Source organism: Tachypleus tridentatus, unplaced genomic scaffold, assembly GCF_004210375.1.
Source record: "Tachypleus tridentatus isolate NWPU-2018 unplaced genomic scaffold, ASM421037v1 Hic_cluster_2, whole genome shotgun sequence".
Taxonomy (NCBI): domain Eukaryota; kingdom Metazoa; phylum Arthropoda; class Merostomata; order Xiphosura; family Limulidae; genus Tachypleus; species Tachypleus tridentatus.
In genome coordinates this window covers 61,528,525-61,554,102 of record NW_027467782.1, presented here as the reverse complement: position 1 = coordinate 61,554,102, position 25,578 = coordinate 61,528,525, and the positions used below count along the sequence as shown (strand labels likewise).

The window sequence follows — 25,578 nt, the reverse complement described above, 5'->3', positions numbered from 1 at the left end:
CTGTGAGATGAGGAAGACACACATCATTCAGTTACATTAAAATTATTTAGTGCACTATTACCATTAGTATATGTAAGTTCAGGTATAATTCCAACTGATAGCCAAAACAAAGAAGAGTGGGTAAGTAAATTATTGTTAAACATTAACTAACTAGTATGAATAGAGATATTTTTAGGTTAGTTAAGATCAGATTAGGTAAAATAAATAATATTATAACAAAATGTTTTCATGAGGCACACATGTGAGTAACACATAAATAATGTATGTAATTCAATAGCATAATGTGAGCTGCACATGCTTCAAGTGAATTACAACTTATCATGGTGAGGATGGAAACAAAAGAATAAAATTTAATTATGAAAAGACGTTACAACTTAAAGTCTGTTTGTTTCTTTGTTTTGAATTTCATAGAAAGCTACTTGAGGGCTATCTGTGCTAGCTGTCCCTGATTTAGCAGTGTAAGACTAGAGGGAAGGCAGCTAGTCATCACCACCCACCGCCAACTATTGAACTACTCTTTTACCAGTGAACAGTGGGATTGATCATTACATTATAATGCCCCCATGACTGAAAGGGCAAGCATGTTTGGTGCGACCGAGAAACGAACACGCAACCCTCAGACTACGAGTCGAACACCTTAACCCACCTGGCCATGCCTGGCCAACTTAAAGCTACTTAGGATGAACTAATGTGGTTTCATGTTACAATTTAAAGTCATTCTAGATATAACAAAAGGAAATTCAGATTCTTTTTTTTTTTTTTGGGGGGGGTTAGTTACAAGGTCAAATTGATCAAGACCGTGTTGAGAGTTAAATTTTTAATGTATCTCTGTAAGAAGTTCTGACTGGCACAGGGTTAACAATATTATTAAACTCTGTCTACTATAAAATCAACATTACAGAAATTCTAACCATGATTTCATCAGCTTCATCCTCTCGATTTCCCGACATCCCATAAGTGGGAATGTCTCCAAGGTTCCGACAAAACTCAGCTGTGGAGTTTAAGACAATGCTCCCAATTTTCTCAGCAGATTCTTCCTGTTTAGGTTCCTTTTAAGGGCAACCTCAGCCACCTGAAAATGCAAATGAAATTAGTTACCAATAAAAGTTTTCATAACTAAAACATAACAAGTAGACATAGGAATAAACCAAAAATTTTACATGTAAAATTACCTCTAACCTGGTTGGTAATACAACACAGTGTTATGGTAATTAGTTATAAGAATGAAGGAATATATAAGCAGGTTTTTCTTCAATGATACATTTATTATGTAGTAACAAAAAATTTGTCACAACACAACAAAAACTGTGAAAACACTTTACATTCAAAGTTTGTAAAAACTCGATTGGTTTAAAATTGGAACAAATTTTACAATTGTACATAAGAAGTAAAATCTGATACCCAACAAGGAGTGAAATAAAAAGGTAAAAGCAAATCCAGAATGGTATTATGTAGTACTTCAAGAATGAAACACTAGGTTTTCACCACACGTTACCTCATCACAAAGTAAGACTAAAGCTTGAAAGAGTATGGCATGCTGTAAACAAATCCAGAATGGTATTATGTAGTACTTCAAGAATGAAACACTAGGTTTTCACCACATGTTACCTCATCACAAAGTAAGACTAAAGCTTGAAAGAGTATGGCATGCTGTAAACAAATCCAGAATGGTATTATGTAGTACTTCAAGAATGAAACACTAGGTTTTCACCACACGCTTACCTCATCACAAAGTAAGACTAAAGCTTGAAAGAGCATGCTGTAAACAAATCCAGAATGGTATTATGTAGTACTTAAGAAATGAAACAGTAGGTTTTCACCACACGTTACCTCATCACAAAGTAAGACTAAAGCTTGAAAGAGTATGCTGTAAACAAATCCAGAATGGTATTATGTAGTACTTTAAGAATGAAACACTAGGTTTTCACGACATGTTACCTCATCACAAAGTAAGACTAAAGCTTGAAAGAGTATGGCATGCTGTAAACAAATCCAGAATGGTTATTATGTAGTACTTCAAAAATGAAACACTAGGTTTTCAAGACACGCGTTACTTCATCACAAAGTAAGACTAAAGCTTGAAAGAGTATGGCATGCTGTAAACAAATCCAGAATGGTTATTATGTAGTACTTCAAGAGTGAAACACTAGGTTTTCACCACCGTTACCTCATCACAAAGTAAGACTAAAGCTTGAAAGAGTATGGCATGCTGTAAACAAATCCAGAATGGTTATTATGTAGTACTTCAAGAATGAAACACTAGGTTTTCACCACATGTTACCTCATCACAAAGTAAGACTAAAGCTTGAAAGAGCATGCTCTAAACAAATCCAGAATGTTATTATGTAGTACTTCAAGAATAAAACACTAGGTTTTCACCACATGTTACCTCATCACAAAGTAAGACTAAAGCTTGAAAGAGCATGCTGTAAACAAATCCAGAATGGTATTATGTAGTACTTCAAGAATGAAACACTAGGTTTTCACCACATGTTACCTCATCACAAAGTAAGACTAAAGCTTGAAAGAGTATGGCATGCTGTAAACAAATCCAGAATGGTATTATGTAGTACTTCAAGAATGAAACACTAGGTTTTCACCACATGTTACCTCATCACAAAGTAAGACTAAAGCTTGAAAGAGCATGCTGTAAACAAATCCAGAATGGTATTATGTAGTACTTCAAGAATGAAACACTAGGTTTTCACCACACGTTACCTCATCACAAAGTAAGACTAAAGCTTGAAAGAGCATGCTGTAAACAAATCCAGAATGGTATTATGTAGTACTTCAAGAATGAAACACTAGGTTTTCACCACATGTTACCTCATCACAAAGTAAGACTAAAGCTTGAAAGAGCATGGCATGCTGTAAACAAATCCAGAATGGTTATTATGTATTACTTCAAGAATGAAACACTAGGTTTTCACCACATGTTACCTCATCACAAAGTAAGACTAAAGCTTGAAAGAGCATGCTGTAAACAAATCCAGAATGTTATTATGTAGTACTTCAAGAATGAAACACTAGGTTTTCACCACATGTTACCTCATCACAAAGTAAGACTAAAGCTTGAAAAGATGGCATGCTGTAAACAAATCCAGAATGGTTATTATGTAGTACTTCAAGAGTGAAACACTATGTTTTCACCACACGTTACCTCATCACAAAGTAAGACTAAAGCTTGAAAGAGTATGGCATGCTGTAAACAAATCGAGAATGGTTATTATGTAGTACTTCAAGAATGAAACACTAGGTTTTCACCACACGTTACCTCATCACAAAGTAAGACTAAAGCTTGAAAGAGCATGCTGTAAACAAATCCAGAATGGTTATTATGTAGTACTTCAAGAATGAAACACTAGGTTTTCACCACACGTTATCTCATCACAAAGTAAGACTAAAGCTTGAAAGAGCATGCTGTAAACAAATCCAGAATGGTATTATGTAGTACTTCAAGAATGAAACACTAGGTTTTCACCACACGTTACCTCATCACAAAGTAAGACTAAAGCTTGAAAGAGCATGCTGTAAACAAATCCAGAATGGTATTATGTAGTACTTCAAGAATGAAACACTAGGTTTTCACCACACGTTACCTCATCACAAAGTAAGACTAAAGCTTGAAAGAGTATGGCATGCTGTAAACAAATCCAGAATGGTTATTATGTAGTACTTCAAGAATGAAACACTAGGTTTTCACCACACGTTACCTCATCACAAAGTAAAACTAAAGCTTGAAAGAGTATGCTGTAAACAAATCCAGAATGTTATTATGTAGTACTTCAAGAATGAAACACTAGGTTTTCACCACACGTTACCCTCATCACAAAGTAAGACTAAAGCTTGAAAGAGTATGGCATGCTGTAAACAAATCCAGAATGGTTATTATGTAGTACTTCAAGAATGAAACACTAGGTTTTCACCACACGTTACCTCATCACAAAGTAAGACTAAAGCTTGAAAGAGTATGGCATGCTGTAAACATCTCCAGAATGGTTATTATGTAGTACTTCAAGAATGAAACACTAGGTTTTCACCACATGTTACCTCATCACAAAGTAAGACTAAAGCTTGAAAGAGTGGCATGCTGTAAACAAATCCAGAATGGTTATTATGTAGTACTTCAAGAATGAAACACTAGGTTTTCACCACATGTTACCTCATCACAAAGTAAGACTAAAGCTTGAAAGAGCATGGCATGCTGTAAACAAATCCAGAATGGTTATTATGTATTACTTCAAGAATGAAACACTAGGTTTTCACCACATGTTACCTCATCACAAAGTAAGACTAAAGCTTGAAAGAGCATGCTGTAAACAAATCCAGAATGTTATTATGTAGTACTTCAAGAATGAAACACTAGGTTTTCACCACATGTTACCTCATCACAAAGTAAGACTAAAGCTTGAAAAGTATGGCATGCTGTAAACAAATCCAGAATGGTTATTATGTAGTACTTCAAGAATGAAACACTAGGTTTTCACCACACGTTACCTCATCACAAAGTAAGACTAAAGCTTGAAAGAGTATGGCATGCTGTAAACAAATCGAGAATGGTTATTATGTAGTACTTCAAGAATGAAACACTAGGTTTTCACCACACGTTACCTCATCACAAAGTAAGACTAAAGCTTGAAAGAGCATGGCATGCTGTAAACAAATCCAGAATGGTATTATGTAGTACTTCAAGAATGAAACACTAGGTTTTCACCACACGCTACCTCATCACAAAGTAAGACTAAAGCTTGAAAGAGCATGCTGTAAACAAATCCAGAATGGTATTATGTAGTACTTCAAGAATGAAACACTAGGTTTTCACCACACGTTACCTCATCACAAAGTAAGACTAAAGCTTGAAAGAGCATGCTGTAAACAAATCCAGAATGGTATTATGTAGTACTTCAAGAATGAAACACTAGGTTTTCACCACACGTTACCTCATCACAAAGTAAGACTAAAGCTTGAAAGAGTATGGCATGCTGTAAACAAATCCAGAATGGTTATTATGTAGTACTTCAAGAATGAAACACTAGGTTTTCACCACACGCTACCTCATCACAAAGTAAGACTAAAGCTTGAAAGAGTATGCTGTAAACAAATCCAGAATGTTATTATGTAGTACTTCAAGAATGAAACACTAGGTTTTCGCCACACGTTACCTCATCACAAAGTAAGACTAAAGCTTCAAAAAGTATGGCATGCTGTAAACAAATCCAGAATGGTTATTATGTAGTACTTCAAGAATGAAACACTAGGGTTTTCACCACACGTTACCTCATCACAAAGTAAGACTAAAGCTTGAAAGAGTATGGCATGCTGTAAACAAATCCAGAATGGTTATTATGTAGTACTTCAAGAATGAAACACTAGGTTTTCACCACATCGTTACCTCATCACAAAGTAAGACTAAAGCTTGAAAGAGCATGCTGTAAACAAATCCAGAATGGTATTATGTAGTACTTCAAGAATGAAACACTAGGTTTTCACCACACGTTATCTCATCACAAAGTAAGACTAAAGCTTGAAAGAGCATGCTGTAAACAAATCCAGAATGGTATTATGTAGTACTTCAAGAATGAAACACTAGGTTTTCACCACACGTTACCTCATCACAAAGTAAGACTAAAGCTTGAAAGAGCATGCTGTAAACAAATCCAGAATGGTATTATGTAGTACTTCAAGAATGAAACACTAGGTTTTCACCACACGCTACCTCATCACAAAGTAAGACTAAAGCTTGAAAGAGTATGCTGTAAACAAATCCAGAATGTTATTATGTAGTACTTCAAGAATGAAACACTAGGTTTTCACCACACGCTTACCTCATCACAAAGTAAGACTAAAGCTTGAAAAAGTATGGCATGCTGTAAACAAATCCAGAATGGTTATTATGTAGTACTTCAAGAATGAAACACTAGGTTTTCACCACACGTTACCTCATCACAAAGTAAGACTAAAGCTTGAAAGAGTATGCTGTAAACAAATCCAGAATGGTATTATGTAGTACTTCAAGAATGAAACACTAGGTTTTCACCACACGTTACCTCATCACAAAGTAAGACAAAAGCTTGAAAGAGCATGCTGTAAACAAATCCAGAATGTTATTATGTAGTACTTCAAGAATGAAACACTAGGTTTTCACCACATGTTACCTCATCACAAAGTAAGACTAAAGCTTGAAAGAGTATGCTGTAAACAAATCCAGAATGGTATCATGTAGTACTTCAAGAATGAAACACTAGGTTTTCACCACACGTTACCTCATCACAAAGTAAGACTAAAGCTTGAAAGAGTATGCTGTAAACAAATCCAGAATGCTATTATGTAGTACTTCAAGAATGAAACATTAGGTTTTCACCACACGTTACCTCATCACAAAGTAAGACTAAAGCTTGAAAGAGTATGCTGTAAACAAATCCAGAATGTTATTATGTAGTACTTCAAGAATGAAACACTAGGTTTTCACCACATGTTACCTCATCACAAAGTAAGACTAAAGCTTGAAAGAGCATGCTGTAAACAAATCCAGAATGTTATTATGTAGTACTTCAAGAATGAAACACTAGGTTTTCACCACATGTTACCTCATCACAAAGTAAGACTAAAGCTTGAAAGAGTATGCTGTAAACAAATCCAGAATGGTATCATGTAGTACTTCAAGAATGAAACACTAGGTTTTCACCACATCGCTACCTCATCACAAAGTAAGACTAAAGCTTGAAAGAGTATGCTGTAAACAAATCCAGAATGCTATTATGTAGTACTTCAAGAATGAAACACTAGGTTTTCACCACACGCTACCTCATCACAAAGTAAGACTAAAGCTTGAAAGAGTATGGCATGCTGTAAACAAATCCAGAATGGTATTATGTAGTACTTCAAGAATGAAACATTAGGTTTTCACCACACGTTACCTCATCACAAAGTAAGACTAAAGCTTGAAAGAGTATGCTGTAAACAAATCCAGAATGTTATTATGTAGTACTTCAAGAATGAAACACTAGGTTTTCACCACACGCTACCTCATCACAAAGTAAGACTAAAGCTAGAAAGAGTATGGCATGCTGTAAACAAATCGAGAATGGTTATTATGTAGTACTTCAAGAATGAAACACTAGGTTTTCATCACATGTTACCTCATCACAAAGTAAGACTAAAGCTTGAAAGAGCATGCTGTAAAGAAATCCAGAATGGTTATTATGTTTGCCTTTTCTATTCCTGTATTAAGAGACTCCTTCTGTTTCAGCTTTCTACGAGCTTTGTTCAAGGCAGACTGAAGTTCTGATTCAGCATGGTCCCTCTTCAACAAACACTCCAGTCAAATCTTCTTCTGGGCCAACTATTTCTGTTTATAAATTTGAAACATTTTAAAATAAAAGCTCTAGTGTAGATTTTTTTATATGCCAGGATTTTGCCTTACAAAGTCTTTACCTTTTGAAATATTGTTAATTTTGTGAAACGATCTGATCTGCTGCAGCAAATGTATGACATTCTATGAAAAGAAACTTGTTCCAATTTGTAAACTTACCTAAAATACCTTAACTGATGCCAGAAATTACATACAAGTAATTTATAATTGAACATTCTTTAAAGAAAAAAATTATACAAATTAATTTGAGATGGTTTCACTTCGATTTGAATACATAAAACAAAAACTGTTCCTTACTTAGTGAATCTTTCTTTATTGGACTGATTTTATTACAAGCCGCTCTCCATTGTACAAATCTGTTCTAAATAATACAGCTATCAATATTAAACTTAAGATACATCTATTACTGTGGATAACTTTATAGAACCTTTAAAATCACTGAGAACAAATTTTTTATACTTAAGAGTAACCTATGGTGTTACAAAACTGGCAGAATAAAGGTATTGTTAAATAAACAACACTTGAGTTAAAAAAGGAAAAATGATGAAAGTTTTATTCATATATAGATGAGAAAGCATCGATTCTTAATCACATTACGAGGAATCTTATATTCATTAGTGTTAAAAGTTATTTCAAATAAATCATCATAAGTAGCTTAGATATCTAATTAATTACCACTATATTCAGCTTCATCTATTTCCACATCTTCTCCTTTCTTACTGTCATCTTCTGCTTCTAATACGGACTCTTGATCTACAGATCTGGATGTTATGAAAGTGGACAAGAACTTACTGCATTTAAATAGTTTCTTTGTCAGTGTAAACACACATGCATCACAATTATTATTTCACTTCCTATATGTAGATGTAATATAGGGCAAAAGTAAGTAATAGTTGGGCTAGTAGAATTATACCTGGACTTCACATTAAAAGTATTTTACCATAACGAAAAGTCCACGGAGAAATCCACAAATTAATTTTGTGTTACAAATCTTAAACAACAATAATCGTTAAGCATATTAATTGAATACATAAAACTAATTGATTGTTCTCACAAGAAACTTAGAATGGTGATAATGAAAGACATGTTTTCATTGGTTGATAATTTTTGTAAGTCTTGATGCTAACTGATCAAGATGAATAACCTTTTATAAATGAAATACTCATAATGTCAATATTTTGATTACCTGGAATAAAAACATACCTACTGGAAACACTCATTTTTTGGGCCATTAGTGTTTGACCATAATTTCATTTAACTGCTCATTCGATGTAATAATTACACATTTAATAAATGCTTATAGATAATTTAACCAAGTTAACTGTCTATCCTTAGAAGTCTCCAGATGATTTACGGAAGAAAATTACTGTAAAAATAAAGATGCTTGATTAACATTCAATTAAACTCGGTTACATCTGATACTTGTGAAGATTCGACTTTCTATCAGTTACAGAATTTTTTTTGTGTCATCTTAAAGGCATATTTACACTTCTCTTAAATGTGAATGTTCTTACGTTGACCCCGAGTGACTGGTTAAAGTCTGTTCTGGAAGTGGTAGCAAATCGCCTGGCTTTAGAATTCCCGCTTACGACTTTTCTCACTTTCTTTTGGACTTTCTGAACCGCACCTGAGGAATCAGGAAGTTCCTATGAATATAACACACAAAGAACAAAAGTAACAGATACTAGCTTAACTGCTGCATTCTAACAGGAGACAAATACAATAATTCTGTTCTACTTCATACATTCAAGATCTTTAATTTGAGAATAATACAGACAACACTGTACATAGCATATCCTAAAGAAAGGTTGTAACTAGCCTCCACTATTTATTATACCAACAGTTTGAAATTTTGTAGTTTCATTCATTTTTACATCACTCATTTCTAAGGATGCTGAGAAACCAGAAAGGACCGAGTCATATCAAAACACATAATTCATAGAAAAGTTTATACAGAGAAACCAGAAAGGACCGAAGTCATATCAAAACACATAATTCATAGAAAAGTTTATACAGAGAAACCAGAAAGGACCGAAGTCATATCAAAACACATAATTCATAGAAGAGTTTATACAGAGAAACCAGAAGGGACCGAGTCATATCAAAACACATAATTCATAGAAAAGTTTATACAGAGAAACCAGAAGGGACCGAAGTCATATCAAAACACATAATTCACAGAAAAGTTTATACAGAGAAACCAGAAAGGACCGAAGTCATATCAAAACACATAATTCATAGAAAATTTTATGCAGAGAAACCAGAAAGGACCGAAATCATATCAAAACACATAATTCATAGAAAAGTTTATACAGAGAAACCAGAAAGGACCGAGTCATATCAAAACACACAATTCATAGAAAAGTTTATACAGAGAAACCAGAAAGGACCGAGGTCATATCAAAACACATAATTCATAGAAAAGTTTATGCAGAGAAACCAGAAAGGACCGAAGTCATATCAAAACACATAATTCATAGAAAATTGTATACAGAGAAACCAGAAAGGACCGAAATCATATCAAAACACATAATTCATAGAAAAGTTTATACAGAGAAACCAGAAAGGACCGAGTCATATAAAAACACATAATTCATAGAAAAGTTTATACAGAGAAACCAGAAGGGACCGAGTCATATCAAAACACATAATTCATAGAAAATTTTATACAGAGAAACCAGAAAGGACCGAAGTCATATCAAAACACATAATTCATAGAAAATTTTATGCAGAGAAACCAGAAAGGACCGAAGTCATATCAAAACACATAATTCATAGAAAATTTTATACAGAGAAACCAGAAAGGACCGAGTCATATCAAAACACATAATTCATAGAAAAGTTTATACAGAGAAACCAGAAAGGACCGAGTCATATCAAAACACATAATTCATAGAAAAGTTTATGCAGAGAAACCAGAAAGGACCGAGTCATATCAAAACACATAATTCATAGAAAATTTTATACAGAGAAACCAGAAAGGACCGAGTCATATCAAAACACATAATTCATAGAAAATTTTATACAGAGAAACCAGAAAGGACCGAGTCATATCAAAACACATAATTCATAGAAAAGTTTATACAGAGAAACCAGAAGGGACCGAGTCATATCAAAACACATAATTCATAGAAAAGTTTATACAGAGAAACCAGAAAGGGCCGAGTCATATCAAAACACATAATTCATAGAAAAGTTTATACAGAGAAACCAGAAAGGACCGAGTCATATCAAAACACATAATTCATAGAAAAGTTTATACAGAGAAACCAGAAAGGGCCGAGTCATATCAAAACACATAATTCATAGAAAAGTTTATACAGAGAAACCAGAAAGGACCGAAGTCATATCAAAACACATAATTCATAGAAAAGTTTATACAGAGAAACCAGAAAGGACCGAAATCATATCAAAACACATAATTCATAGAAAATTTTATACAGAGAAACCAGAAAGGACCGAAGTCATATCAAAACACATAATTCATAGAAAATTTTATACAGAGAAACCAGAAAGGACCGAAATCATATCAAAACACATAATTCATAGAAAAGTTTATACAGAGAAACCAGAAAGGACCGAAGTCATATCAAAACACACAGTTCATAGAAAAGTTTATGCAGAGAAACCAGAAAGGACCGAAATCATATCAAAACACACAATTCATAGAAAAGTTTATGCAGAGAAACCAGAAAGGACCGAAGTCATATCAAAACACACAATTCATAGAAAAGTTTATGCAGAGAAACCAGAAAGGACCGAAGTCATATCAAAACACATAATTCATAGAAAAGTTTATGCAGAGAAACCAGAAAGGACCGAGTCATATCAAAACACATAATTCATAGAAAATTTTATACAGAGAAACCAGAAAGGACCGAAGTCATATCAAAACACATAATTCATAGAAAAGTTTATACAGAGAAACCAGAAAGGACCGAAGTCATATCAAAACACATAATTCATAGAGAATTTTATACAGAGAAACCAGAAAGGACCGAAGTCATATCAAAACACATAATTCATAGAAAATTTTATACAGAGAAACCAGAAAGGACCGAAATCATATCAAAACACATAATTCATAGAAAATTTTATACAGAGAAACCAGAAAGGACCGAATCATATCAAAACACATAATTCATAGAAAATTTTATACAGAGAAACCAGAAAGTTTATAAAACTTTCACAACAATAAGTACTGATATATTTATCTTACAGAAAGGACAGTACTCATGTTTGTTATTTATTTTAAACCTTGGCAATGCATATAAATAAAACTATTTGCATAATTTATAATCCACAATTTAAGCAAATAACATTTCCATTATGCATTCCACAGCTTACACAAGTAGTTTATAAATACACATGATTATAATTGAAAAACAAGATATTTTCTTGTATGCAAATCAATACTGGAAAAGCTTTCTAATCCTGTGTGGAAATGTAACAAAATGTACTGGTTTGTGTGAATAAAATGATTCAAAGCAGGTTTTTATTTCTGCCACATATCTGGCATGTAACGGCACTATTTCTGCCACATATCTGGCATGTAACAGCACATATTAAAGGGTAGAGGTTTGCCAGCCAGATATTGTGGTGAATATCCAATCTCTAGATTTTTACTTTATTTACATATTTTTTAATAGCCACAAGCCATGAACTGAAATTATAAAACATTAAAATATTATTTCGGGACGCGGAGAGAAAATCAAAACATAATAAGTGTACTGTCTTTACCATTTTCCATCCTCTAGTTTCATAAATGATTTTTCTTTCTTATTAACATGGTAAAACTATATACATACTAATATTTCTCAAGATTGAAATGTTAAACTAAATATGTTTCAGTCTCTGAGCCTCCATCATGGGTTAACACAGCCTCACCAAATGCATCCTAAACTTAGTCATAACAAACAAACTGGTGGCAACCATGTGCAGTTATCTAAATCAGCAACAGCATATGGCACAGCCATCACAAAAGCCATGACATTTTATGAAATATGACAAGTATAACAGTACGAAATTCAGTATTGTTTGTTTAGCACCTTCCATGACAGTTAGGTGCATTGCACCTAATACATAACCACAACAAAGTAATCAATAATATTTTGTTGCACATCTTCACAAAATTTTGCAAGCTTTCAGAAATCATTACACATCTATTGTACACACACACACACACACACACAAAATCAGATGTTTTAATCAATTCTGTTTTCTAAAATATCTTAGCAAATGGAGGAAGTCAAACTCTCACACAGTATTAAATTTTCCATATTAATAATCATTTCCATGTTAAAATTAAAAATACTTTTTGTCACCTGAAAATTCACAGATTTCACTTTAGTAATATTTAAAACCTCTTAAATAAATATCAAGTTTTTATTTCAGAAAGCTTTAAGAATTTCATTTGTTACTTTCTCTCCCTAATTCTGTACAGTGTAGGTCAATTTGAAATACCTCAAACCCATCATAAATAATTATTAAATAAATATAAATTATCTTTTATTTTTTGTTTTACTTTCTAGGAAGATCACGAATTTCAACATGCAACCATAAACTGTTCATTCCAAAAAGATTAAAACTTGTAACAGTGTGCATTTATTTGATTTTATTATTCTACTGAAATATGAACCATGTTTAATAATCCTACCACACAAGTTGTAAATCATTTGGCAAACATGCAGCTCATAATATTACAGTACCAAATTCTGTAATGCTCATCCATACTGAAGAACTTGTTTTCAATATTTTTACCTAATCTCACCCTAAAAGTTTCTCATATTTACCTTTCAGTTACTTTTATAATAATAAATAAATAATAAAAATAATAAATAAGTAAAATGCACAGAAAACAAAATATAATATTTACCTGTTGTTCGTTTCTGCTCTCAAATGTCAATGTAACTTAAGCCTCTCTTTTGTTCATGTTTTTTAATACCAATTGTTCTACTACAGTAGATAATTTTAGCTTAAGTAATGCATCTAAAAAACACTCAATGATAACATTTAAAACAGCAGACAACGTACTGTAGCTACAATGAATTTTTCTGGTTTTCTAAATATACAATATGAGGAGTTAAATATTCATCTCAGTTCATTAAGGTGTTTCCAGTGGGTATATAAAGTTTCAGTATAATTCTCTCTATAGAAGACAGCATAGTGTAAAACATAAGACAGAACTATTAACAACTGTGAAACAAAGAATGTGACAAGTTGGTGTGGTAAGGGAGAGGCCTGGTTTTTTAGTTTCTGGCTCTGTAAACAAATAATATTGAAAGTTAAAAAAATGTGCTTTTCCTGATTAATAACCATATTATAAGTAATTATAATTCTGTGCTTCTGGGAGGTATGGTAAATAAATTAGAGAAAAAGAAAGACGTAGAGAGGAAATACAACAATTCTTGTACACCAGAGTAAAAACTGATGGTTTGAAAAATGTAGAGAGGAAATACCACAATTCTTGTACACCAGAGTAAAAACTGATGGTTTGAAAAATGTAGAGAGGAAATACCACAATTCTCATTACACTAGAGTGAAAACTGATGGTTTGAAAAATGTAGAGAGGAAATACCACACCCTCGTTACACTAGAGTGAAAACTGATGGTTTGAAAAATGTAGAGAGGAAATACCACAATTCTTGTACACTAGAGTGAAAACTGATGGTTTGAAAGATGTAGAGGAAATACCACAATTCTTGTACACTAGAGTGAAAACTGATGGTTTGAAAAATGTAGAGAGGAAATACCACAATTCTTGTACACTAGAGTAAAAACTGATGGTTTGAAAAATGTAGAGAGGAAATACCACAATTCTTGTACACTAGAGTGAAAACTGATGGTTTGAAAATGTAGAGAGGAAATACCACAATTCTTGTACACTAGAGTGAAAACTGATGGTTTGAAAAATGTAGAGAGGAAATACCACAATTCTTGTACACTAGAGTGAAAACTGATGGTTTGAAAAATGTAGAGAGGAAATACCACAATTCTCGTACACTAGAGTGAAAACTGATGGTTTGAAAAATGTAGAGAGAAAATACCACAATTCTCGTACACTAGAGTGAAAACTGATGGTTTGAAAAATGTAGAGAGAAAATACCACAATTCTTGTACACTAGGGTGAAAACTGATGGTTTGAAAAAACTTAACTGATATTCAAACTTCATTTATTAACTGTATTTCAATGGTACTTTATTTGTATCTATTAAGATTTAATTAAATTTAGAATGTATAAAAAGGTTGTGGCATGCTTAAGAAGGATACTTACAATAAAATATAAGATAAAGATATACAAAATAAAACTGTTGATAAATAACTAGAAGACTTTACAATATAATCACACAATATAAGATTTAGTAGATTCTTGTAACAAACCACAATGTATTTTTAACATGTAAAACTATCTTTCCATATAATGCCCTAGTGATTTTTTTTTTCAAGTGTTGTTCTTCTCTCACAGACAAACTATTTATTAATTAATTAATTAAGCCCAATAATTATCTGGCTGGTAGCTTTCACACTGTATTAAATTAATTAATATTTTGTTTTGATTGTGATTCACAATTAGAACCAATATGCATTCTGTAAAAATACAAGTATTGTGTTATGAAAGATGCATTTTGGATTATTTCTGTTGTAGTATTGGAGGGAAGAGCGAAGGCTATTTCGTTATATTTACAACAGTTGAATCTGTTACCACGTTTTGGTAACTACTTTGTATAAAGCAAAATGAATTCAGGTTAATGTGTTGTTGTTGTTTTTTAAAGAACATACTTTGTATAAAGCAAAATGAATACAGGTTAATGTGTTGTTGTTTTTTTTAAAGAACATATTTTATATAAAGCTAAATGAATCCAGGTTAATGTTGTTGTTTTTTTAAAGATCATAGGAAATAATTGTTTGAAAACAAAACCATTAAGACTGTTTTACTGTACCTTGCTAGCATTAAACAATAAAGGTTTCATTCTGATTTTGTTAAGAACACACTTAAGATCCCATGAACACCATAGTTATAGACAATAAATTGAGTACACACTTAAGATCCCATGGCCACCATAGTTATAGACAATAAATTGAGAACACACTTAAGATCCCATGACCACCATAGTTATAGACAATAAATTGAGAACACACTTAAGATCCCATGAACACCATAGTTATAGACAATAAATTGAGTACACACTTAAGATCCCATGGCCACCATAGTTATAGACAATAAATTGAGAACACACTTAAGATCCCATGAACACCATAGTTATAGACAATAAATTGAGTACACACTTAAGATCCCATGGCCACCATAGTTATAGACAATAAATTGAGAACACACTTAAGATCCCATGACCACCATAGTTATAGACAATAAATTGAGAACACACTTAAGATCCCATGAACACCATAGTTATAGACAATAAATTGAGTACACACTTAAGATCCCATGGCCACCATAGTTATAGACAATAAATTGAGAACACACTTAAGATCCCATGAACACCATAGTTATAGACAATAAATTGAGTACACACTTAAGATCCCATGGCCACCATAGTTATAGACAATAAATTGAGAACACACTTAAGATCCCATGAACACCATAGTTATAGACAATAAATTGAGTACACACTTAAGATCCCATGGCCACCATAGTTATAGACAATAAATTGAGAACACACTTAAGATCCCATGACCACCATAGTTATAGACAATAAATTGAGAACCCACTTAAGATCCCATGACCACCATAGTTATAGACAATAAATTGAGAACACACTTAAGATCCCATGACCACCATTGTTATAGACAATAAATTGAGAACACACTTAAGATCCCATGGCCACCATAGTTATAGACAATAAATTGAGAACACACTTAAGATCCCATGGCCACCATAGTTATAGACAATAAATTGAGAACACACTTAAGATCCCATGACCACCATAGTTATAGACAATAAATTGAGAACACACTTAAGATCCCATGACCACCATAGTTATAGACAATAAATTGAGAACACACTTAAGATCCCATGACCACCATAGTTATTTCAAAAGATATGTCTACCTTACCTTTATACAAGGTTGGGGAACTTGACTAAAAAATATAAATTACCCTTTGTTAATTTCCAGAATTACTTCAAATTGTAAGAAAAAATAACATTTGTTTATCCTAAATAATTTTATAAACTCATATTAGGATACATCAACTTAAATTTTTTTTCTTTTGGTGACTTTGAACCCTGTCTAACTACTGTTCATGCCCTTATATTATGTAAATAACTTCAGAAGATTCAACTCAAAAAATTGGCACTGACTTACATAATGCATGAGCTACTCAAGAGCACACCTTGTGAAAAGTGTTTATTATTTATTTCACCTAATCTATCCTAAATAGTTTCCTATTTGTACATTTTAGTTACTTTTGTAGTAATAACTAAAGAATACACATGAAAACAAGAAATAAAGTACTTATCTTCTGTTGTTTTTATTGTCAACTGTTGATGACTCTTAACCAAACATTTTATACTAATGGTAGTATTGCACCAAACAATTTTATTAAATTAAATAACAATGTGTAAAGGAAAAGCAATGTCCCGTAACTATGATGATTGTTCTGGCTTTCAAGCTATGTGACAAGAGCCATTACATTATATGATGGGAAACAAACTTGAACTGAAAGCAAAACTGACAATTCACTGTAGAGAATATATGTCATTTGACAGATGAAAACCTTGGCTTTCTACTGGTTATAAATAGCATAGTATTAAATAAGAAATAAAAGTACTGGCTATTTCTGAAAGAAGATGTGTGACAGATGGGTGTGGCAAGAGGGGGTGGAATGTTTATTTCCTGGCTATGTAATCAAATAAGACTGAAGACTATTAAATATTGTACTTCTGAGAGGGGTGATAAATAAATTAAAGAGGAGATATGTAGAAAGCAAACATCACAATTCTCACACTAGATGGAACTTGTGGATTTTAAATTAAATTTTGAATACAACTCACTAAAACCTTGAAACATGCTCAGAAAAATATGCCCATTGAAGAAGAATTACTGAGCCTTTGCTCTCACCGTGTAGAGTCGTCAGGCTAGTTTTAAAACAGTCGAGTAATTCACATAAATATTAAATGTTCTCCTACAACACAACCAGGACATTCATAACATATACTGACCATTTCTTCATCCGTGTAATATTCCGAGGCTAGTTTCAAAGCTGGTAAGTCTAGAGATGTCTGGAAAAATTAAATAAACAGAAATTCAAATTTAGGTATAGTTTTAGGTGCTACTTATAATGTTCAATGTTAGTGTGATATCAGAAAACAAAATGTATCTGACACATTTAACACTTCAGTTAAAGTTTTAATGTGCAAATACTACTAAAATATACAAAATATGAGGTTTCAGAAAAAGATTTTTAATTTTCAAATTTTTCTATGTACATTACATTCTATATATGGTAACATATACAGACTTATCATTTTTAAGAGCAAACTTGTAAAGTGTAACTTACTCCTTGTTGTTGTTTTAGCTTTAACCTGATAAGTTCCAGTTCTTTTTCTCTGTCGCCTGTACTTGTACATCCTGAAGAAAAACACGATAAGAAAACAGTTACCACTTAATCTTGTAGAATCCTGATGAAAACAATTATTTTGCATACAGTTACTCAAAACGTACGCATGCTCTCTACACACTGCAACTAACACAGCACAACAAACACAGAGAGACTTGAACAGACAAGGTATGTAAAACTAACTTGAAAATATTAAACTTTTTACATTTTTTTTTAATGGTTCCAATATTTATTAAAACAACAGTTAATCTTCTCCAGACTTAAAACAGAAACAACTAACCCTAACTTATATATTCTCTTCTCATTTTTTTGCTTCACTGTAGCTAAATCATGCAAACCTTTCATCTTTAGTTACTGGGTGAAACAACTTACCAATTTTGAACAGTTCCTTCTTTGGACCTTCAAGTTCTTCATCATATTTTGACAAGATAGATTTCTTTTTTACCTAAAGTTTTTTAAAAGAACCATTCCAAGTACAAATTACATCACAATAAAAACCCAAGCACACAAACAAAGCTATAACAGAACTGAGTGCACCAGTTTGAGCTCAATAACAAGAAATTTCAAATGCAAATTAACAAAAATCGGTGTCCAGTGACTTAACACCTAAATATTTCAAGATGTAATAAGTTGTTCCATCATCTCCATCACAGCTAGAAGGTGGCAAACTGCTGATACACAAGTTTTTGTCAATCTGTTAATATTAGCCTATTAGATATCTGACAGAATGCAATGTAATTTTTCATAAAAATCATGATACTATTTGCACATTTCAAACAGCCCAAAATATAATAGACTGTTGTATCAAAAGGCAGCTGGACTTAATGTGTTAAGTTCTTTCATTAAACATACAACCATTTATTTAAACATTTTTACATATATAGAGCACCTCTTATCTAACTTTCAAAAATTTATTTTAAAATCATAGCATGTAAAAGAATTTATTCTTTGAATATCTCAAAGCCCCTACAGAATAAAAACTAAGATTGTAGTTAACCGGCCTACCAGTGATTCAGCATATAATACTAAAAACTGAATTTCAATATCCACAGTAATTATGGCACACACACAGATCATTGTGTAGTTTTGTGCTTAACAACAAACAATATTAGTAATAAAAACAGACACCAAACAAGCAATAAACATTAAAAATTACTAATCTTACAATTCCAAACTCATCAAACTCGGGTTCTTCATATGGTCTATAATAAACATTAAAAACTACTAATCTTACAATTCCAAACTCATCAAACTCGGGTTCTTCATATGGTCTATAATAAACATTAAAAACTACTAATCTTACAATTCCAAACTCATCAAACTCGGGTTCTTCATATGGTCTATAATAAACATTAAAACTACTAATCTTACAATTCCAAACTCATCAAACTCGGTTCTTCATATGGTCTATAATAAACATTAAAACTACTAATCTTACAATTCCAAACTCATCAAACTCGGGTTCTTCATATGGTCTATAATAAACATTAAAACTACTAATCTTACAATTCCAAACTCATCAAACTCGGGTTCTTCATATGGTCTATAATAAACATTAAAACTACTAATCTTACAATTCCAAACTCATCAAACTCGGTTCTTCATATGGTCTATAATAAACATTAAAAACTACTAATCTTACAATTCCAAACTCATCAAACTCGGGTTCTTCATATGGTCTATAATAAACATTAAAAACTACTAATCTTACAATTCCAAACTCATCAAACTCGGGTTCTTCATATGGTCTATAATAAACATTAAAAACTACTAATCTTACAATTCCAAACTCATCAAACTCGGGTTCTTCATATGGTCTATAATAAACATTAAAAACTACTAATCTTACAATTCCAAACTCATCAAACTCGGGTTCTTCATATGGTCTATAATAAACATTAAAACTACTAATCTTACAATTCCAAACTCATCAAACTCGGTTCTTCATATGGTCTATAATAAACATTAAAACTACTAATCTTACAATTCCAAACTCATCAAACTCGGGTTCTTCATATGGTCTATAATAAACATTAAAAACTACTAATCTTACAATTCCAAACTCATCAAACTCGGGTTCTTCATATGGTCTATAATAAACATTAAAAACTACTAATCTTACAATTCCAAACTCATCAAACTCGGGTTCTTCATATGGTCTATAATAAACATTAAAAACTACTAATCTTACAATTCCAAACTCATCAAACTCGGGTTCTTCATATGGTCTATAATCTGGCTTCTTTTCTTATTTTTTCAACGCTTCTGGAAGCCTTGTCTTCCTCCACAATATTGATACTTTCTAAAACATCTTCACCTTCATCTAACACATCTGTAAAACAGAAAGTCAGCAACACATAATAACACTTCTTTGTTTGAAACATCTACTATCATAAGCGTTATACAACCAACAGTTCCTAAATTATATGTAGATCTGCATGTTAAGCTACCAGATATTTCTGAATAAATCTACTTTAAACACTGCAAACAAATAACTTCTAACTAGCAAATAGAAATGGTAATTTTTCAAACTAAACAGCACCTTGTGGACTAAATGACCAACGTAGAAAACTCCGAAGATTCAGTTATAGTTATCCTTAACTTACAACTGTTGGCAAAGTGACAGCAAACCAGTCTGTATATAAGAATGGCTGTTCTGGGTATTAACATTTTTATTGACAATCAGTGAACAATGTTTTGACCTTCCTAGGTCATTTTCAGGTTAACAAAGTGTCTTTAATACCAGTAAGCGTTAATTGCTCAACCATTTAGCTCATTCAATAGGATTCTTGCTCGACCTTAAATATAATTCTGACCATCACATTAACACAACAAAAAACGTGTCTAACTGTACCCCAAGAAAAAAGCCTTATTTGGAAGAGGGGAAAAATTTGAAATTCTGAGTTATTGGAAAAAGCACCTTAATTGTAAGTACCAGTATAGTAATCATTTAAAGCAGTCAATAGAATATTTACTTGGCATGTGAAGGGTCTAAGGTTCTAATCCAAGTCAAGAAACAATCTTTTTTTTTTCTATATAGTACACAACAAATATTAATTCTTTTATCTGTTCGACTTCAGTCTATATTGTGGTAAAATGTACAAACTAAACAAGCTGTCAAAATACACACACAAAAGCCATCAGTCACCACATGTGAATGACAAAATTTTCTTTGTATTTCCTTGATAACCTAAGCTGAGCAGCACAATAGTTAAAACCATAACCCACTCACCCTGGACAGTTATCACAACGTTTTGGAAGAGTTATTATCAAAATTATATCACATACCTTCATTACCATTTATGCCAATGAAGTTGGTACCAAAATGTAGTTACAAATTCACATTTTAATTTAATATATGTTTTGATTTCTTATTTAAAAGGAAGTATATAGAAAAAATGTTGAATATTAAATTTGGTGTTTCATATAACACATGCTCTCATCTCATGGTTCAGTTTACGTTTTATTAGAGCTACTCGGAATAATAAGTGAGGTTTAGTGTTTGCAACATTTTATACAAGTGCAAGTATATGAACTTCTTGTTTTTCAGTGTATTTTGTATTTATTGTTCATTGTTTTAAACACATATAATGTATGTCTGTTAAAATCTCACTGTATTTTTCATATTACTCCTTTTATAGTTTGATATTTGTATTTTGTAAACCAATACATAGTTATACATACTGAATGTGTGTTACTCTATTGTAATTGTCTAAACTAAGGTAAAATGAAAGCAAAAACTACAACACTGAAAACCTGACAACTAAATATCATGTTTTGTCATAGCATTTAGAAAGGTAAAATAATGTCATGTTTTATAAAGAAGACTAGATATAGAAAGGTTGTAAAACTAAAACCAAATGAGTGAAATAAGCAGTACCGTAACCCAAGTTTTTATTAGTTGATGAATAACGATATTATGAAAAGAAAAATAGAATTTTATAAGCATATGTTAAAAAAACCTTTGTATATCTATGCTGCTAAATTCCAAACATCCCAAAAGGATTACTAAAATTCAAAGAACTGTGATGTTTATTGTATTAGCACTGAACCGTACAACAAAGTATCGTGTTACTACTCTGAAGAATTCTTGTTGTGAACACTGTACTATATGCACGATATTCCATATTCTGTTGTCAACATACATGTTTACACTGATTCTAACTGCAGTATGATTACTCTTTAGGGTGTACATAATTTTATACATTAGACCTCTTGCCCTTGAAGCAGGGGTCAGTCTGCTATCTTTTCATGCGTCCTTTGTTGCTTTTGAGAGTAGGGTATTATCGGGTCACTAAACAGTCTAACACAAGTAGTGATCTACTGCTATATTTTCAGTGGGTTTCCACTTTAGTAACTGAAAATAAAATAAGCACAGAAAACAAATGGTCAATGTTTAGCAGTTCAAGTTCTTAAGAGAAGTATTTTGAAACATTGTGACCAATATCAAAGAAAAAAGGGCAAGTTTTGTTTTTTGAATTTTGCACAAAGCTACACAAGGGATATCTGTGCTAGCTGTTCCTAATTTAACAGTGTAAGACACTACAGAGGACTATCTGTGCTAGTCATCCCTAATTTAGCAGTGTAAGATGCTACACGAGGGCTATCTGTGCTAGTCGTCCCTAATTTAGCAGTGTAAGACACTACACGAGGAATGTCTGTGCTAGTCAGTCCATAATTTAACAGTGTAAGATGCTACGAGGGGCTATCTGTGCTAGTCATCCGTAATTTAACAGTGTAAGACGCTACACGAGGGCTATCTGTGCTAGTCATCCGTAATTTAACAGTGTAAGATGCTACACAAGGGCTGTCTATGCTAGTCATCCCTAACTTAGCAGTGTAAGACACTACACGAGGGATATCTGTGCTAGTCGTCCCTAATTTAGCAGTGTAAGATGCTACACGAGGGCTGTCTGTGCTAGTCGTCCATAATTTAGCAGTGTAAGACTAGACGGAAGGCAGCTAATCATCACCACCAACTGCCAACTCTTTTACCAACAAACAGTGGAATTGACCGTCACATTATAACACCCCCACGGTGGAAAGGGCGAGCATGTTTGGTGTGATGGGGATTTGAACCCACAACCCTCAAAAAAAGGGGGGAGCAAAGCTGATTATTTCTGATTTTACAAGTTTTTTTCTACTACGATAATTTATCTATAAGCTTCAGAATGAAGCACATCATTGAGGTAAAGGTAACAACAGATATAATATTTTACTGGAATAAAAAAGTTTTATCTATATTTAGTAGGTCGTAGAGGTTATATATATGAAAGCTGAGATTTTTGAGACAAAGATTATTTTTAATCTTAACATAAAGACACTTTTTTACTAAAACTAATAAAAAAAAGAAAGAAAGAATTCTATATGGTCATGGTGAAATCTTCAATAGAAATAGTTTATTAAAAAATGCGATTTTTCACGTACAAAAGATAAACAGTGTTTACTAAACGTCTGGTGAATTTAGTAAACATACACACAATGTATTAAAAGTTATAGTATGGAAATTATAACAAGCACTAAATGGTCAGTTTGTCTGACCAATTCCATGTGGAAACAGTTAATAAGTCATTAGTACTTATTATAACAAGCACTAAATGGTCAGTTTGTCTGACCAAGTCCATGTGGAGAGAGTTAATAAGTCATTAGTACTTAAATGTCGTGGTGTCTGAAAACAACAACAGATTTTACATGCAACCTTAAAAGGCAATGATTTTAGTTATTCTGTGATGGATTGTTTAGTCACAGTATTCATGATGAATCTTTGTGTAATGGATGGCAACTGCCTGTTATGGAGACACAAGTATAGAGGACAATGTTTCGAAAGTCATCTGACCCAAAGATGAAAGGCAGAAGACGTTTGAAACATCATCCTCTATACTTGTGTCTCTACAATAGGCAGTTGCCATCTATTCTACAAAGATTTCAGTTGTAAGTTAATTTAACAAATCTAAAGGTTTTATGCATTAGGCTTAACACTGTAACACCTAAAGCCCAGTTTAGAAAATACTGTGTAAAGGCAGATTCTCTAATTCCAGAAAATGACATTTTGTCACTGTTTTACTTAAACTTTGCTCTAAAACACTGGAACTTTATACTACTATCAGCTGTGATCATGCTAAGCCTAATTCATATTGCACTGGTTACATTAATCAATTGTAAATAACACTTAACTTTAATTTCCAATGCTTCATCTCTGGTGTTTTTACTCATATTTCACAATATTTTTTTGCTAACTAGGGAAGAAGTTGGGTAATCAGACAGCTCACCTCTATCACGTAGTGTCATCACAACAGATCTGCCTTCTTTGAAAGCGCTGACTCCATGGCCAACCGTTAGTCCTTGGAGGTCTTTACTGTGTAGTTCTACCCAACAGAAATAAAACCGTTAATAAAGTCCACTTCATCACCCCAACTAGAAAATCATCCATGTGAAATATAAAGGTAATGAACATTCAAAGCAAAAAGAAACTAAAACCAAACCAAAAAAGTATTCCATAAAATTTTAAATTAAAAAACAAACTTTCTTACAAATTATAACAAGTATTACACTATTAGAGTTCACTATTTAGTAATTGATATATGCATAACATTTCTTAAATCAGACCAGTTTTCTCCTGCAAATGATGATTAACATTACTTTATCAGATGTGTTAGATAATTAGTTTTATTCACAGAGTTACACATGCAAGTTAAGTGTGAACTACAGTGGACAGAAAACTATCTCAGACCAGTGGTATGGGTATTAACACTATTATTGATAAGGAGCAAACAACATTTCAACCATCCTAAGTCATCTTCAGGTAAAGAAAGAGTCTGAATGTGACCACTGATGGACAGATCTAAAGAACAAGAGTATAAAGGGTATGTACGGTACTGTATCAAAACTACATTCTTCCAATATTTGTCTTTTCATGGGTTAAATCATACACAGGTAATTAAAAACCTTGTTTCTGTAAATGGTGATCAGTTTTATGTTTTGTAATCTAATCACTAAGGTGTGTAAGGTCATACATGTAGAAAACACAAGTAAGACCAAGCTTAAATAATTTAAAGACAGACACACATACAACAATGGAATCAGAACTTTTACCACCATGTGATTTTGGAAGCAACCAATCTTTATAAATGACTTGTTATAATATTTGATGAAATAACCACACAGAAGTGAGTTTCAAAAATAAAGACAACACATACAGTGTTGTCTGTAAGCTACATCAGAACCATACCTCTACTGATACAGTAAGCTACATCAAAACCATACCTCTACTGATGCAGTAAGCTACATCAGAACCATACCTTTACTGATGCAGTAAGCTACATCAGAACCATACCTTTACTGATACAGTAAGCTACATCAGAACCATACCTTTACTGATACAGTAAGCTACATCAGAACCATACCTTTACTGATACAGTAAGCTACATCAGAACCATACCTCTACTGATACAGTAAGCTCCATCAGAACCATACCTTTACTGATGCTTTCATTTCTTTAAATTCACCTTCAACTAAGGCCCCAACACCAAACTCTTCGTCCATCTCAGCAAGCATTTTAGCCTAGAAGACATGCATTCAAAAATATCTAAAACCACATATTTCAATTCTATTTCCTTCTAACAAAACATATT

The 25,578-nt window shown here is 32.5% G+C and overlaps 1 protein-coding gene across 1 annotated transcript; it reads right to left on the bottom strand.

Moving 5' to 3' along the window:
- Positions 1–7,210: 7,210 nt before the first annotated feature.
- On the bottom strand, positions 7,211–25,501 carry LOC143242351 (uncharacterized). Its single transcript, XM_076485709.1, has 8 exons — positions 25,421–25,501; positions 19,113–19,313; positions 18,320–18,392; positions 17,888–17,958; positions 17,550–17,609; positions 8,887–8,999; positions 8,048–8,133; positions 7,211–7,348 (listed from the first exon to the last, which is right to left on the bottom strand). The coding sequence occupies exons 1-6, from the start codon at positions 25,499–25,501 to the stop codon at positions 8,970–8,972; spliced, it is 516 nt and encodes a 171-aa protein (XP_076341824.1). The 3' UTR covers positions 7,211–7,348; positions 8,048–8,133; positions 8,887–8,969.
- Between the last annotated feature and the right edge of the window lie 77 nt (positions 25,502–25,578).

Excerpts from the sequence above, each read along its gene's own strand:
- LOC143242351 (XM_076485709.1), bottom strand. The coding sequence starts at position 25,501 with ATGCTTGCTGAGATGGACGAAGAGTTTGGTGTTGGGGCCTTAGTTGAA. Across the intron at positions 17,959-18,319 it reads GAAGGAACTGTTCAAAATTG|GATGTACAAGTACAGGCGAC; the intron begins GTAAGTTGTTTC and ends GTTTTTCTTCAG. Across the intron at positions 9,000-17,549 it reads ATTACACGGATGAAGAAATG|GTGCGGTTCAGAAAGTCCAA; the intron begins GTCAGTATATGT and ends CTGATTCCTCAG.